The following is an 18,037-nucleotide window of genomic DNA, read 5'->3' as shown; positions in this document are numbered from 1 at the left end:
CCTTCCTTTTAGAATATAGTGCAACATATTTAGGGCACATTCTTCAAGCTGGATATTTTATGTTTTTCTAGAGATGAACCGAACTCAGCTTTGCAAATGGAAAAAATGTCAATGAAATACAATGGGCTTTCCTCTCTGATGCCTTCTCTCAGTATTAGACTTCTTTTCTAGCCTCTGACATTCCCTTATATATCCTGCAAGGACTGAGCTAATACTTTCTTTTCTTTTTTCTTTTTTCTTTTTTTCTTTAGGCTGGTCCATTCCCCACCCCCCCACCGCCCCATCTTGACTGAAAGTGTCCTTAAAATGCTCTATCACAGCAAGTCTCTCCCTCTACTCTCTTTTTCGGTGAGCTCTCTGGGGAGTGTGCTTAAGTCAGTATCTTTTGCCCTTACTTCCCTTCCAGGTTTTGCAAGGGCGTTTTCTCCAATGACCTGCTAGCCAACCCCACTCCGATTTTCTTTCAGTACCGTAAGCTCAAGGTGTTTAAGAGCAACCCTTCCCTTTTGCTCCATCTTCTACTTTTTGCCCCTTGGTTAATCTCACCACGTACAATGTGAACTTTGGATTGTCTTTGGGCTTCCCTAATGTATAATAATGTGCCATATTCCATGGTTTTGGGTCTCTACAACCTGTCTTATTTATTCCTTTCCATTTCATTATTTATCCCACCAGCCAAATTTAGGTTCTCATGATCTCTCACCCAGTTATTGAATTAGTCATCTTGCTGGTCTCCCCTCCTCCATGCCACTCATCTTCCAGTCTTCTCTTTATGTGGTTCCAGAAGGGTCCTTCAAGATCCCAGTTCCAATTACACTGCTCTTCAGCTCAAAGATTCCCTGTGGATCCATGTAGTGTACTAAACCAAGCAGAGGTTTTCCAACCTGGCATTTTAGATTTTTTTTTTTTCAGTGAGGACTCAGTGTAACTTTCCAGGCTTATGCACCATAGCTCTAACGAACTAATTTATTAAGACACTTACTGAGCACCCACGCAATGCCAAACAGTGGGCTGGATTGGTAATAAAATGATGAGTGATAGCTCCCATGGCATTTTCAGTGTGGTGGATATACAGACAGGGATAAGTTTTATCAGTGTGGTGAACAGGGCGTTGGAGCTTATCAAGGGAGACTTAATCTGGTTAGTGAAGCCTAGAAAGATGTCCCAGAGAAAACAATGTTTGTACAAATAATAGAAAATTATGTTTGAATGCTGCTGAAAAGCCAACGCGAAATAGACTTATGAAGAAATGAAGTTGAAATGGAAGTGAAGAGAGAACTTGGCACACTATTCTATAATCTCACTGGGCTCCCATTCTATTCTTTGGGCAGTAGCTTGTTCCTGCTGTTAGGGCCAATTTAATGTTAAAACCTGTTTAACTATTAGGGCCTGCTTAGCCAGAGTGACTCCATATTGCCTAGGTAGTCATATCGCTGTTTACATCCACAGACTTCATTCCGGGAATAAACGCCCTAGTAGTTCCTGGTATCGGTTCCGGGTATCAATTCCGGGAGTAAACGCCTTAACAATAGAAGCCACATACCTTGGGTCTGTGGCTATGCCCTATAAAACCAGGCTGTGAGATCGGGATGGGGTTGCTCTCTTCGGAGGGAGCCCTGGACGGTCAGTCTGACTTCTAATGCTTGTCATAGAATAAGGCTTTGCATAACTTTCACTTTGTCTCAGTCTCATTCCTTTGATAACGGACCCTAACACCTGCCTCAGGGCCCTTGTACTTACTTCTGATTATCCTGCTTATCAGGATCTCATGGCAGGCTCCTTCACATTCTTCTCACACTCAATTTCCCCTGACATCCTGTTTATCATTCTCTTACATAACACCCAGTTTATATTCATACATAATCTTGCTTTTTCTTCCACTTACTTGTTTATTGACATTCTTCTCCAGCAGAATGTAAAGTCCAAGAGACCAGGGTCCAGCCTCTCTCATTCACATCACCTGCCCAATGCCTGACACATGGTAGGGGTTTAATAACTGTTGCTAAATGAAAGAGGATGATGTAGATAAATGTGTAACTAAGTGAAAAACAGTGAAAGATAAATGTATGTCCAATGTTTATTCTGTTTTGGCTTAATTTTCCAGAAAGTTAACAATGTTATTTTTCTCTTATAGCAAAATTCCCTTAAAATTCCTTGCAAGATGAAGCTGCTCCACAATTTTCACCAATTCTTTATGGAAGAAGAGAAATATACTTTTGTGGTGTGCCTAATCTGGGCTTATTTTTAAAAGTAAGGGCCATCTGTACCCCAATGTTTATAGCAGCAATGGCCACGGTCGCCAAACTATGGAAAGAACCAAGATGCCCTTCAACAGACGAATGGATGAGGAAGATGTGGTCCATATACACTATGGAGTATTATGCCTCCATCAGAAAGGATGAATACCCAACTTTTGTAGCAACATGGACGGGACTGGAAGAGAGTATGCTGAGTGAAATCAGTGAAGCAGAGAGAGTCAATTATCATATGGTTTCACTTATTTGTGGATCATAACAAATATCATGGAGGACAAGGGGTGTTAGAGAGGAGAAGGGAGTTGGGGTAAATTGGAAGGGGAGGTGAATTTCGAGAGACTATGGACTCTAAAAAACAATCTGAGGGGGTTGAAGTGGCGGGGGCTGGGAGGTTGGGGTACCAGGTGGTGGGTATTATAGAGGGCACAGATTGCATGAAGCACTGGGTGTGGTGAAAAAATAATGAATACTGTTTTTCTGAAAATAAATAAATTGAAAAAAAAATAAAAAAGTTTAAAAAAAAGTAAGCTTCTTTAGATTTACTTTGGAGCACATACAAAAATCAGATGGATTAAATGGACAGATAGGTGGATGGATAGGTGTGAAATGAAATGAGTTTTCTAAAGTGTTACTGTTCAATTTAGGTGATGGCTACTCAGATGTTCACTGTAAAATTCTCTCAACATTGATGTCTGCTTGCAAACTTCCACAAATCCTGCAAGGAGAGAAAAAGTCCCTGAGTATATTCTTGTCATCAAAAGGGTTTAAATTCAATGCCCTATACCTCCTGCATCTTTAAGGTTGATGACTAGCATGGGAATAGTCAAGAAAGTCCTTTATAATATACTGATGAAGTAACAAACGGTACACTTGTATTGGGTATGATTTCCAACAATGACAGTTGTGCCTTCACATGGTTAACCAGGAGTCTGGATAAATAGAACCCCTGGCTCTCTTCTATCTCACCAGCCTGAGATCTGGATGCTGGTCCCAGGAGATTTAAGATTAAGGGCCAGAGGTGGAAGGTGACTCATGGGTGTTACTTGTTGCCACAAGAGAAATCATTTTCTCACTTGTGACTCATAAGCTTATTTGGAGAAAGGTGTTCCTGTCATTATGAAAACAATTTAGTGTCTTTCGATCCTGTGGGTCTGTGTGACTCTATGGCCTCTCTTGCTTTTGGTAGGTCTCTGATGGGAGGAACCTCCTTATAACAAAATAACAATAATGAGCATGTGAATGGGTGTTCTCAGCTTATGAAACTATTACCTTACTCGTTTGTCCCAACCATACTATGATGCATGTAGACCAGGTAACAGTAGGAACCACACCTATTTCACAGACTGAGGTATGAAGTGTATAAATGACCTGGCCAATTTATTGTAGGGTGTTACAGAGCTGTAATTAGAATCTAGGTTCTGTTATAGGGGACTTCTATTCCAGTCACCCTTACTTAATGCGCAATGGAAAAGGCACGCAGGTTCTTACTGCATCATTTTACCAAGAGGAATGAGGCTTTAGAGGAAATACGGTTTCGGGGAAGGCCACATGAAAATAGCCACAGGGAAGATGAATTTTTTTTGACTGAATTCATGTTATATCACCACAAAACCTCAAATACATTTCTTCATCCTGTTCCTATAGGTTAAAGCAGTGCCTGTCATTTCTGAAAACTTAGATCTTAGCTTGACTACTCCCAAGTGATATTTCTCTGAGCAGGATACCCTTTTAGGATTGGTGAGTAGCTGTCAGTCAACAGGAATCCTTTCTGAGCTGGTGCTTTGCCTGTCATGCTGCTCTAGCCTTCCCTTGCCTGGGGTGCCTGTTCCTGCGGAGGTGAAAAGCTAACTCCCTTGATGCTTATTCCATCAGCTCCTGGCAAGCTATTGGAGATATTCCAGAAATGCCAACTGCTCATATCTATTAATGTCACATAATTCTCCTTTGAATTTCTTGGCATGGAAATTAATGAGCGTTGAGTATGGAGTCAGATATCGCTGAGTCTGAAACTGCTCCACCACTTCCTAACTGTGACATCAGGCAAGTTGTTTGGCCTACTTAAGCCCCAAGTTTTTCACCTATAAAATGGGATTAATTATAGGACTTGTGCCATGGTGCTATTATGAGAATTAAATGGAATAATGCCATGAAGGGTGTAGCTCAGTACTTATTACTTGGTAGATGTTCTCCAGTTTTGATAAGCATTCTAATAATTCAGAATTGGATATAGAAGTGCCTTTCATATATTTGACAAAATTTACCCTTTGATCTAAGCTACATTCACGTACTTTTTTTTCTTCCTTCCCTCCTCTCTCCCTACCTCCCCTCCTTCCACACATCTTTATTGTGGGTCTCTAACATGTCAGGAAGTTCTGACTCATGGATATTGCAAGCATGGGTAGAAGAGAAAAAAATTAAGATATCACACAAAAGAATGTAAAATTTTACCTGTAGTGATGGCTACAGAGCATATCACAATAGGCATTGACTTTGTGGGGAGGTTGCCCTGAGATCAGCAGTTTAGTGGCACATAACCAGGTGAGAAGGGAGGGCAGGAGGGTGATAGAGATGTTCAGACACTGTGTTCAGGAGCAAAAACCCTGTGGCAGAGGGAAAGTGATTACTAGAAGAAACCATGGGGTCTGAAGCAGAGGGAGCAAAGACCAGAGTGGCATAAGGTTGGGTAGGGTGCATGGGGATGGCTAATGTAAGCAAAGTCTTTTGGAAGTCCTGGGGTTTGGTCTTTATTTCAAGAGCAATGAGAATCCACTGAAGAGTTTTAAGTAGGGCTGTGACTTAATTCTCAGGATTGATTGATTGATTTATATTTATTTTTTTCTTTTTAAAATTTAAATTGAATTAGCCAACAATATTGCATCATTAGGTTCAGATGTAGAGTTCAGTAATTCATCAGTTGTGTATAATACCAAGTGCTCATCACATCATGTGCCCTCCATCATGCCCATCACCCAATTACCCATCCCCCCTCCTAGCACCCCCTCCAGTTACCCTCATTTGTTTCCTATAGTTAAGATTCTCTCATGGTTTTTCTCCCTCTCTGATGACTTCCCAATCAGTTTTCCAACCTTTTCCCTATCATCCTCTGTGCTTTTTCTTGTGTTCCACATATGAGTGAAACCATATGATAATTGTCTTTCTCTGACTTGTTTTGCTCAGCATAATACCCTCCAGTTCTACCCACATCAAATTAAATGTTAAATATTCATCCTTTCTGATGGCTGAGTAATATTCCATTTTATATATGAATTGCATCTTCCTTTTTTTTAAAAAAATTATTTGACAGAGAGAATTTAACTTCTTTGCCAATTTGAATGTCTTTTGCTTCTTTTTGTTGTCTGATTGCTGAGACTAGGACTTCTAGCACTATGTTGAGCAACAGCAATGCAAATGGGCATCCCTGTCACATTCCTGACCTTAGGGGAAAAGCTCTCAGTTTTTCCCAGTTGAGAATGATATTTGCTGTGGGCTTTTTCATATATTGCTTTTTTTCATATATGGCTTTTATGATATTGGAATATGTTCCCTCTATCCCTACACTGTGAGAAGTTTTAATCAAGAAAGGATGCTGTCTTTTGTCAAATGGTTTCTATGCATCAATTGAGGGGATCATATGGTTTTTGTTCTTTCTATTATTAATGTGATGAATCATGTTGATTAATTTGTGAAGTTGAACCAACCTTGCATCCCAGGAATACACCCCACTTTGTCATTGTGAATAATCTTTTCAATGTACTGTTGGATCCTATTGGCTAGTATCTTGGTGAGAATTTTTGCATCCATGTTCCTGAGACATATTCATCTGCAATTTTCCTTTTTGTTGGAGTCTTTGTATGGCTTTGGGATCAAGGTAATGTGGATTCATAGAACGAGTTTGGAAATCTTCCTTCTAGTTCTGTTTTTTTAAACAGCTTCAGAAGACAAGGTATTAGTTATTTAAATGTTTGGTAGAATTCTCCTGGGAAGCCATCGGGCCCTGGACTCTTGTTTCTTGGGAGGTTTTTGATTACTGCTTCAATTTCTTTGTCTATTATGTATTTGTTCAGGTTTTCAATTTCTTCCTGTTTCTGTTTTGATAGTTTATAAGTTTCTAGGAATGCATCCATTTCTTCCAGATCACCTAAGTTGTTGGCATATAGTTTCTCATAATATAATCTTATAATTGTATTTTCTTAGTGTTGGATGTGATCTCTTCTCTTTCATTCACAATTTTATTAATTTGGGTCCTTTCTCTTCTTTTTGATAAGTCTAGCTATGGGTTTATTGATCTTATTAATTCTTTCAAAGAGCCAACTTCAAGTTTCATTGATCTGTTCCACTGTTCTTTTGGTTTCTATTTCATTGATTTCTTCTCTAATCTTTATTATTTCTCTTCTCCTGCTTGGTTTGGGCTTTGTTTGCTGTTCTTTCTTCAGTTCCTTTAGGTATAAGGTTAGCTTGTGTATTTGAGACTTTTCTAATTTCTTGAGAAAGGTTTGAACTGCTATGCACTTCCCTCTTAAGACTGATTTTGCTGCACCCCAAGGGTTTTGAATAGTTGTGTCTTTATTTTCATCTGTTTCCATGAATTTTTAAAACTTTAATTTCCTGGTTGACCCATTCATCCTTTTAGTAGGATGCTCTTTAACCTCCAAAGACTTGAGTTCCTTCCAAATTTCTTCTTGTGATTGATTTCAAGTTTCAGTGTATAGTGGTCTGAAAATATGCAGAGAATGGTGTCAATCTTTGGTACCAGTCAAGACCTGATTTGTGACCCAGTATGTGATCTATTCTGGAGAAAGTTCCATGTGCACTGGAGAAGAATATGTATTCTGTTGCTTTAGGATGGAATGCTCTATATATCTCTGTGAAGTCCATCTGGTCCATTGGGTCATTCACAGCCCTGTTGCTCTTCTGCTATGTCCATTGCTGGTGAATGGGGTGTTAAATCCCCTACTATAACTGTATTATTATAATGTGATACTTTAACTTTGCTATTAATTATTTTATATAATTGGCTACTCCCAACTTAGGAGCATAAATAGTTATAGTTGTTAGATTTTCTTGTTGGATAATCCCTTTAAGTATGATATAGTGTCCCTCTTTATCCCTTACTACAGTCTTTGCTTTAAAAGCTGATTTTTCTGGTATAAGGGTTGCTACCTCAGCTTTCTTTTGATGTCCATTACCATGGTAAATTGTCCTTCACCCCTCACTTCCAATCTGGGTGTGTCTTTGGGTCTAAAGTGTGTCTCTTGTAGACAGCATATGGATGGGTCTTGCTTTTTTGTTCAATATATTACCCTGTGTCTTCTGATTGTAACATTTAGCCTATTTACATTCAGAGTAACTATTGAAATATATGAATTTGGTGCCATTGTAATATTCCTTGTGTGTCTCTTTGCTTATAGGATCCATGTTAATATTTCTTGCAGGGCTGGTTTAGTGATCACAAATTCTTTTAGTTTCTGTTTCTCCTGGAAGTGCTTTATCTTTCCTTCCATTCTGAATGATGGCCTTGATTGATAAAGTTTTGTTAGTTGCAATTTTTCTCATTTAATACTCTGAATATGTCATGCCAGCACTTTCTGGCCTACCAGGTCTCTGTGGATAGGTCTGGTTGCCAGTCTAATGTACCTGTCCTTGTACATTAAGAACCTCTTGTCTTGAGCTGCTTTCAGGATTTTCTCTTTATCTGTGAAATTTGCAAGCTTCACTATTATACGTTCGATGTTGATCTATTTTCATTGATTTTTGAGGGGGGTTATTTGTGTCTCTTGGACTTGAATGACTGTTTCCTTCCCCAGTTCTTAGTTTTGATTTGCTCAAATATTCCTTCTGTCCTGCTCTTTTTTTTTCTTCCTAGGGGACCCCAATAATTTAAATAGATTTTGCTTTATGGTATTGCTGATTTCTCAAAGCCTCCCCCATGGTATTAATTGTTTTCCTCTCTTTTTCCTTGGCTTCCTTTCTTTCCGTCCTTGTGTGTTCTACACTGTGGACTCTCTTCTGCCTCATTTATCCTTGTTGTTAAAGCATCCATTTTGGACTTCATCTCAGTTAAAGAATTTTTAATTTTAGCCTGATTAGATTTTATTTCTGCACTGAGATTCTCTAGTGTCATTTATCCTTTTTTATCCCCCAAGCTCAGCTAGTAGCATTATAATCCTCATTCTGCATTTATATATTATATATATAGCATATATATAATAAGACCTATTCTAGATCTTATATTTTACTTATGTTTATATTGATTAGGTCTATGGCAGGAAAGTATTACTCCTGGTTCTTTCTTTTGTTGTGACTTTCTCCTTCTAGTCATTTTGTTCAGAGAAGAATAGATGATGAGAGAGCAAAATAAAAAAGTATCAACCACGGGGTGCCTGAATGGCTCAGAGGGTTAAAGCCTCTGCCTTTGGCTCAGGTCATGGTCCCATGGTCCTGGGATTCAGCCCTGCATCAGGCTCTCTGCCCTATAGGTAGTCTGCTTTCCTTCCTCTATCTGCCTGCATCTCTGCCTACTTCTGATCTCTGTCTGTCAAATAAATAAATAAAATTTTAAAAAAAGAAAGTATCAACCACAACCCTAGCAAAATACACACTAGGGAAATCTGAAGAGGTTGGAAACCAAAAAAGAAAAGAAAAAAAAAAAGGGAAAATAGAGAAAATATAATCTCCCAGGTGGACAAAACAGGTCAATCCACTTGGTCCTGGGTGTATTTTGGTACGTTTGTTAGAAGACATTAAGTTCCAAAATTATATCATTGATTCTTCTCCTACCCACTTAAGCCCCCCGAAAAAAGATATCTATACAAAAATAAAATTGAGTACCATGACAGAAAGCCAAAAATGAAGAATATATCTATAAAATGTAAGTGTAAAAATGAAAATTAAAAAAAAGACCTAAAAACAAAGAGTTGGTAAAATAAGAAATTAGTTGAAAAGGAGAAAGAAGAAAACAGAAACAGAAACAGAAAATTTGAAACTGAAAGAATAAAATCTCAGGAGAATAAAACCTCCAATTCTATATATTATTTTCCCTAGCACAGGAGTTTTTCAGTTCTGTGTGTTCCCTAGAGTTGGTATTTGCCTGAGATCCTGGGGTCTTCTGGGGGAGGAGCCTGTTGCACTGATTCTCAGGTGTCTTTGCCTTGGTGGAGTTTCACCACCCTTTGCCAGGAGGCAGGGCTCAGTGTAAGCTCCTTTACGTAGCTTTTGTCCCCTGAAACATTTTCCCACTGGTTTAGAGGATGAAGATAAAAGTAAAAATGGGAGTACCTGGGGGCTCAGTCAGTTGAGTGTCTGCCTTTGGCTCAGATTGTGATCTTGGGGTCCTGGGATTGAACCCCATGTTAGGCTCTGCGCTCAATGGGGAGACTGCTTCTCCCTCTCCCTCTGTGATTTCTTTCACTCTTGTTCTCTCTTAAATGAATAAAATCTTTAAAAATAAATGAAATCTTTCAAAAAAGAAAAAGTAAAAATAACAGGGCCCTGCTCTCCAATCCTGGAGCTGAATGATCTCTGCCCTTATTCTATGGTGCTCCTTCAGGGAAAAGCAGTCAATCTCTTTTGTGTGTGCCAGACTCTGTAGACTCCTTTGGTGCACACCCACACCAGTCCTCCCAGGGAAAGGCAGTGGGGTCTCACCACAGCCCAGCCACTTCCTGTGCCCCTGCTTGGGGAGCGGTTGCTGCATCTCAAACAACCTATAATGGTTGTTTCTTGCTGGACCCCTGCTTAGAGAGCCATTCATGGTTTATGGCAACACCTGGTTGAGAGGCCATTCCAGGGCTTGCTAACTGTAGCTGGCTTCCCTGCTCCAATGCTTGGGAGCTCTGTTGCACTCAGGCACTCCTGTTCTTTCTGTGACCCTGGGAATCCTGAGATCCCCACCACACTATCCTACCTGGTATTCTGCCCCACTTTGCCACCTGAGCACCTTTCAGATAAGGACACCCTCGGTAGAACAGATTTTTAAGTTCTGATTTTGTGCTTTGCTGCTGTATCACTTTCCAGGGCTGGCTTATGGAGGTTCCTTCTCCCTTGAGGTTTACCTTCCAATATATCCCTTCAGATTCATGTCTCTGTATCTCCTACCTTGCAAAAAGTGGTCGTTTTTCTATTTATAGAATTGCAGCATGTTTTCCTTAGATCACAGATTGAATTCATAGGTGTTCAGAATGATTTGATAGATATCTAGCTCAATTCAAGGGACCAGATGAAATGTGGGTCCCCTAATCTTCTGTCATTTTCCCTCCTCTTATTATATTTATTATTATTATTATTTTTTTTTTTGAGAGAGAGAGGGGGGGTTAGGGTCAGAGGGTGAGAGTGTGAAGCTTGATGCAGACTCAATCTCAGGACCCTGAGATCATGACCTGAGCCTAAACTGAGAGTTGGCTGTTCAACTGATTGCTCCTCCCAGAGCCACTTTCAAGAGTCATTTGGTTTAAAGAGACAGAAGTCTGGTCCATCTTCATTCATGTCGCCATGGAGTAGAGCCCTACATTCTGGAGAACAGCAATAAAATGCCCTGAGTACTTCCATCTAGATTCTAACCCAGTGCTAAGTGGTCTGGGAAGATGTGAACATTATAGGGCTTGGTTCTCCTTCTCTAGGAGGCTTATGATAGAAGTAATACAATAAAAGAAGTAATAAAATGCCTCCTCAAGTAAAAATACCAGTCATCACAGGGTGAGGGAGAGAAATCAGTTGAGATAGTTTGTTCAAGAAAATGACTGTTACACTGAGATAATATCCACAAAGCAGGTTAAAATTGACTCCATCATAAATTTGTATTCTTTAGCAAATTTCTTGAACTGATTTCATGTGTTTCCCCTAGATAATGTGTCTCAATCTCCCAGATTTGTCCAGGCCCATAATAACCAACTTCATTTGGGCAACTGCCAAGTGAACTAGTTTCAACATTGATGGAGGGATGTCTCTGAGGTAGTGAGTCTGTTTAGAAAGAGGTCTGGTTGCTATTTCAAGAGACAAGGAGAAGAAAGAGTACTGGAGCATCTCTGGGAGTTGGGCCAGATACAGCAGAGAAAACCAACCACTGTACCCCAGAACCACTTACAACCCTGACTTCAGGCAGGAGAAATCATGTGTAGTTCCACTAGCATGTGCAATGTGGGTTCTTGCCACATCAATTCAGGGCTTATATCAAAAAGAATCATGAAGTCAGCAAAGCCTTTCTTCCTTTCTATCCTCTGTCCAACTTCCCTGTTTGCTATCATTAGCATCTCTATGTTTCTTCCACCTGAGTAGTTCTTGCTTTCTGAGCTTTGACATACATGAGTAACTCCTGTGGACCTTTGAGTAACCTCATGTATTGTTCTTCATTGTCCTTCTTGTACCACTCTGGCTTCTGCTCCTAATGCTTTAGCACCAGGGGCTTCTTTCAAGTCATCACACTTCCTTTTGCCTTAGGGTCTTTGCTCTGGAACCCAGGAACTTAATTAAGATACAAAGAAAAAGAGTGTTTTATAGGGTTTGAAGAAGGGGAATGGAATACTTACTGGTAGCATTTCAGACAACAGATAACCCATAATGCTGACTTGCTTGGAGCTTCAGGTCGAAATTTATGCTGTTTGTTTTCCCTCCCCACAGCTAGGGTCATCTCTAACATGACCCCACCAATGAATGAGCAAAAGCCCAGATGCTCGACATCAGTATGGTGCTGAGAGTGTCCCCTACCCTAATCCTTCTAGCATTGAAACTTTCTTGTCCTAACATGTGCTTAATTTAATGCTCAGCTTGAAAAATGCTTTGACACAGCCTGATGTCTATAGTACACAAAACAAGTCTCTTTTCTTCATCAGAGTTACCTAATAACAAGGTGTAGTAATTCTTCTTTGGTGGGTAGGGATTAGATAAATCAATCAAATGATCAGGGACAGTTTATACTTTAGCATAAGACCAATAGTTTTCAAACATGGAATCTTAACCTCCTTAATCAATGGCTATTGGGCCTTGATGTAGGGAACTCCTTTAAGAGATTTTATAATTTAGAAGCAAAATTTATATACATAACAATTACACCTATGTAGGTACAATAATGAAAAACCAAAGTGAAGATGAAAACATTTAAGGAGGCTTTAATATTAATTAGACTTATTTTTTAAAGGAAAAGAGGCTCTGGGTCACCTGAGTGGCTCAGTGGGTTAAAGCCTCTGCCTTCAGCTCAGGTTATGATCTCAGGGTCCTGGGATCGAGCCCCACATCAGGCTCTCTGCTCAGCAGGGAGCCAGCTTCCCGCTCTCTCTCTGCCTGCATCTCTGCCTACTTGTGATCTCTGTCAAATAAATAAATAAAATCTTAAAAAAAAAAAAGAAAAAGAGACTCACACATTTAAGTAAGGAATAAGCAAAGATTTGTATTCTGGCAGAAATTTCCTAAATACACCATTCTCTTCTAGGAACAACTGAAGTGTTTCCTGAAGTGCCCATCAGAGGTCTCTCCTTTGGCCCATTTCTTCCTATACCCACCTCATCAGTAAAATTTTCTCTGATTCTTGTGCTTATGCCCCAATGATGGAGATGATCCAATCGGTAGGACCAAGTTCAAGATTCTATTGAAGAAATAAAAGAATTTGACTCCCATTTCCCTTTTGTCACCTTAACCACCTTGTGTTTCCATTGCTTTGCATTTGCAGAGAAAATCTTCAGGGAAGGGGTTATCATGTATCCTTGGAATTCACTCTCCTGGCACCCTCAGTTATGCCAGAGGCACCAGCAGGTAAGCAGGAAAGATCTCTTGTACATTCATTAACCTCCTTCAGAGATACCCCTACATGTGTATTAAGGCTGATGCTCTTCTTCATGTTTCATAGTAAGCATCCCTCCAGAGGGCTGCAGATTTCTTCAATGCCCTGCAGGAGAAACAGACAAAATCATCAGTAGGTGAGACTTTAATGGAAAAAGAGCTGCTCCATATAACATATGCTCTTTCATTTGATTCACAGCAATGTTGTCACTTCCAGCAATATCTGATGGATGTTTTTTTCTGTTGCCCAGAAAAAGGAGTCAAATACACTGCATTGTTTTTTTAGCAGATGAGTTCACCTTTCCTCTAAGGAGGAAATTGAGTTTATATTTCATTTTATTCTCCTTTGTACCCCAAAAATCAATTGCTCTTTTTTCTAGTATTCAAAATAAAGTCTCTGAGTCTCTATAAGTTAAAGCATATCCCTTTATATGAACCCATCCTATATCTACCCACCTATCGTATTTTACAACGTGAAAGATACTTTTTTAGGCTTGGGGAATGTAGCAATGAGTAGGAGAGACATGAGTCCCATCTACATGGGATTCCTGGTCTAGGTTGGGAGACATACATTAAATAATATATTAGCCACGATGTTATTTAGTCACGATTGTGATAAAAGTCACAAGTGAAGAGAAGCAGGTGCTGTAAGTGCAGATGAAGGGTTTGGTCCTGGAGGTGAGAGGAGATTGAGATGAAGAAAAAGCATTTATAAGCCTTGGAAAGTGGATGGAAATTGAGAAGGTGATGTGAGGGGGAGGTGGTGGGCTGGAAGAACATTCTTTTTTTTTGTTTTTAAAGATTTTATTTATTTATTTGACAGACAGAGATCACAAGTAGGCAGAGAGGCAGGCAGAGAGAGAGAGAGGGAAGCAGGCTCCCTGCCAAGCAGAGAGCCCGATTCAGGGCTCGATCCCAGGACCCTGAGATCATGACCTGAGCCGAAGGCAGCGGCTTAACCCACTGAGCCACCCAGGCGCCCCTGGAAGAACATTCTAAGCAAAGAAAAGGTGGGAAAGGACAGGAAATGGTAAGGGGCAGGGAGTTTTGTAGCAACTGAAGAGAAGCCAGATATCCGGAAGGCAGAAGAGAGAAATGGGAATGGTAGGGAGTCTGAAACGGGAGCACTGTCCAGAGGTCAGATCAGGCCAGGCCTGGCCTTGTTGGCTTAATTCAAAACACCGGTATTTTCTTTTTCTTCTAATTGTAAAAGTAAGAGAAACTTATTACATCCAGATCATGGGCTTTTAGTGTTTTGTAGGAGGATGTGAATATACCAAGATGAGTACAGATGTTCAGTTCCAGCAGACATCTCTGCTCTTGGTCAGTTACCGTTCTCCGATCCACACATTTATGTTCTTGGACCCTGTAGGCATCTAAGTTCATAACTCTGGGCAAGATGATTGGAGAGTCCCCCACACCCCCGGCATATAAATTATAAAGCATGATAAGGCTCTTGAAGAAATACAGGGGCCAATAACACACAATTCTGGTCTTAAGAACCTTGAAATTTAGGAGGGCAGCAAGGCATTTTCACAAAGAATTAATTACCTAGAAGGAAGTAGGTACACAGTAAGAATTATTTACTATCATTGCATTGTTGACGTTGTTCCCTGAAGGTTCTCATGTCCCTTTAATAAATAGTTGTTGAATAAATGATTCACAAGGCAGTGACAGTCTGGAGACCAGCAGTGATAGGAACTGTGAGCTGAAAGACTCTGTAATTACCTGATAATATCTCCAAATGCTTCCAGCATGGGCTTACTCACATATGGCAATCCATGTTTGGCACACAGTGACCTCACCAGGGGTGCCACCTTGTGATAATTATGGCGTGGCATTGTGGGAAACAGACTAGAGATACAGAGACAGGAGATATAAAACTTAGATCAAAAGAGCAACCTGAAGAAGTTTCCTTCCTCCTATTACTAGATAAAACTCTATTAGCAAGGCAGACACAACCTTGACATTGCATAGTACTCCTGTTCCAGGAAGTTCAAAACTCTTGTCAAAACACTTTAATCTAGGGGGTGCCTGGGCCTTCGGCTCAGGTCATGATCTCAGGGTCCTGGGATCGAGCCCCACATCAGGCTCTCTGCTTGGCGGGGAGCCTGCTTCCCCCTCTCTCTTTGCCTGCCTCTCTGCCTACTTGTGGATCTCTGTGAAATAAATAAATAAAATCTTTAAAAACAACAACAACAACAACAACAACAACAACAACAACAACAAAAAACTCGAATCTTATCTCTTAATCTTCTGCAAACCCTGTGGGTGCAAATGTTTGGGAAGACCTAAGAGAACTACCTCTACCAAATATATTTATTTTTAGCCAGGTCAAATGAAAGTAGAGGGCTTTCTACCATCTTGAAATACCTACAGAGTTGGAGATAACCACCCCTCCACCATTCTGTCTCTCTCTATATATACGTTTAACTCCTGCACAATTAATATGTTGAGTATTCAGTAAGTTGTAGTCAAGGTATGTGGAAAAAATTTCTAGGATAGGAATAAGAAGTGAGGAGAAATGGATTTTATCCAAGGCTTTCACTAATCAATCAGGTGAAATTCTTGGCTTTTAACCTTTTCTTGGATAAAATATGAATAATAATCTTTGCTGTTTTGATGAGATTTTAAAGATTTTATTTATTTATTTATTTGAGAATGAGAGAGAGAGAGAGAGAGAGAGAGAGCATGGGAGGGCAGAGGCAGAGAGAGAGAGAGAGAGAGAGAGAGAGAGGAGGAGAGAATCTGCCCCTGACTCTGGGCTGAGAGTGGAGCCCAGTGTGGCACTTGATCCCATGACACTGAGATCATGACCTGAGCCAAATCAGGAGTCAGATGCCTAAGTGACTGAGCCATCCAGGTGCCCCTTGCTGAGAATTTTTTATTTTATTTTATTTTTTAAAAAGATTTTATTTATTGTTTGACAGAGAGAGAGAGAGAGAGAGAGAGAGAGAGCACACACAGCAGGGGGAGAAGCAGGCAGAGGGGTGGGAGAAGCAGGCTCACAAAGCAGGGAGCCCAATGTGGAGCTCAATTCTGGGACTCTGGGATCATGACCCGAACCAAAGGCAGACACATAATGACTGAGCCACCCAGGTGTCCCCCTTGCTGAGATTGTAAGGGACTAACAGGAGAAGAAGGATGAGAAAATTCCACGAGTACATATTTTTCCTTCCTCTGATTATCAGATACAGCTTAGGGAAAAAGGGTGTGGAAAGTCTCTTCTTTGAATATTCTGGAGAGACTGACTTTCAAAGTACTCTCATTTTCTCTTTCTTTAGTGTACATCCTCCTAACTGCCTGTTGGTAAAGTATTTCCAGATATCATTTGGAAATTGCAGCAGGAATTGGATTTCATTGTTGATTATTTTGTAACCTCAGCTCTAATGATATAGATTGATATTAATATGAAATCTTAATTAAGTTTCAACACAACTTGGTTACACAAGTATTATGATTTTTTCTTGGGTATTGCCAACAAACCACATGCAAGACAAAACAAAACCAATCACCAATTCCTAAGTCTTTGGGAATCTAGAAACTGAGTCTTTGGTATTTTTTTCAAGAACTTCAATTTCTCACAATTGTTACACTTTGTTTTCTTTTTTTCCCTTCCTTACCATTCATGTTTTAGAAAGAAAGCAGCCTTTAAAGAATTCTGGTTCATTTTTTTCTCTCTGAAATCTTGACTGTAGGGCTCTGCTCTGGAATGTTTGCAGGGGGCTATTCGAAGTGACAGCCCTTGCCTTTTACCATGGATTGTTTTTATTACTCACTGGTGTTCGATTTGGAAGTTCAGGTGCCCAGTGAACCAGTCATTGAAAAAGGACTGTTCAGTATTACAGGTGGCCAAGACCTGCAAAGAAAAATCTTACATTAGATGTAAAGTGAGCCCAAGTGTCAAATAAAATACTTATTCCTTTAATAATTCAATTGTTCAACAAGTACCTATTTAGTGTAAGAAACTATGAGGAATGAAAAGGATACACAGTGTGTTGTTTCAAAGAACTTATGATTTTAAAAAGTAATAAAACATTTTGCTAAGAAGTTTATACAAGGCAATAGATACAAAGAAGTATGTGGGGCCTGAGGGGCTAAATCATCATCAGCTTTTGGATATAGATGACTAAGTTGTCATGAATGAAGACTCTGGCAGAGGGAAATGGGACTGTAGGAATTTGGTAGAGATTATAGGTGTTAGAATACCTTTTCTATAGGGCACACTTGGAGGACTTCTAGATGGGGAGTAAGGCATTCAATTGTTTTAACCATAGGTTCTGGGCATAGAAGTGCATTTCAGTGTAAGTAGTTTCCTTTGTAATCTATGTATTCTATGAACTTAAAACCTTTATCCTAGGAAGGATTCAAGGGGTTCTCTAGACTGCCAAGATTAAGAACTCTTATAAATGTCATTTTATTCAATGTCTTTCTAAGGTTTAATTCTAGTTGGGGTTGTTGCCATTTTGAGTGTTATTTTTGTGGTTCGATGTCAGTATTTCTCAAAGTATGCGTTTAGCACACCTTGGGATTCTCTAGGATCCTTTCAGGCGATCTGTAAAGTCAAAACCATTTCCAGAATACTTCTAAGATAGAATTTGCCTTTTTCATTTTCAAAGTCTCATTCTTGTACTGTGGAGTTTTTTTTCCCCCCAGAAGCTTCTAAATATGGGATGACATCATCAGTCTGATGTTTAACGTGTATTGATGAGTTTTATTTTCATTATTTTAAAGTTAATTAATAAATAAATGTTTTAAAATTATGTTTTAATTTTAAATATAGTAAATATCAGTGGATATAACCTACATAAACAAAAGTTCTTTGACGTTCTCAGTAACTCCTGAGTATAAGATGGTTTTGTGGCTGGGGCGCCTGGGTGGCTCAGTGGGTTAAGATGGTTTTGTGGCCAAAAAGTTTGAGAATCAATACTCTATGCTCTAATTGAAGGTCCACTTAATTTGGAAATGAGCTTGGGGACCAAAGTGTTATAATGACAGAATTCTCCAGTTAATCA

The 18,037-nt window shown here is 39.7% G+C and overlaps 1 protein-coding gene across 1 annotated transcript in view; it reads right to left on the bottom strand.

The window, feature by feature from the left end:
* Window positions 1-12,646: 12,646 nt before the first annotated feature.
* The window catches only part of LOC101682584 (fatty acid desaturase 2-like protein FADS2B), a 36,686-nt gene continuing 31,295 nt past the window's right edge, over window positions 12,647-18,037 (bottom strand). Inside the window, exons 10-12 of the mRNA XM_004777565.3 lie at window positions 16,802-16,881; window positions 14,751-14,876; window positions 12,647-13,128 (exon numbers count right to left, since the gene is read on the bottom strand). Coding sequence (XP_004777622.1) covers window positions 13,077-13,128; window positions 14,751-14,876; window positions 16,802-16,881 — 258 coding nt within the window. The 3' untranslated portion in view covers window positions 12,647-13,076. The remainder of the gene's footprint in view (window positions 13,129-14,750; window positions 14,877-16,801; window positions 16,882-18,037) is intronic.

The sequence above is a fragment of the Mustela putorius genome, unplaced genomic scaffold (assembly GCF_011764305.1).
Source record: "Mustela putorius furo isolate JIRA1106 unplaced genomic scaffold, ASM1176430v1.1 tig00000127_pilon_pilon_pilon, whole genome shotgun sequence".
Classification (NCBI taxonomy): domain Eukaryota; kingdom Metazoa; phylum Chordata; class Mammalia; order Carnivora; family Mustelidae; genus Mustela; species Mustela putorius.
This window is presented reverse-complemented; position numbering and strand designations above follow the sequence as displayed.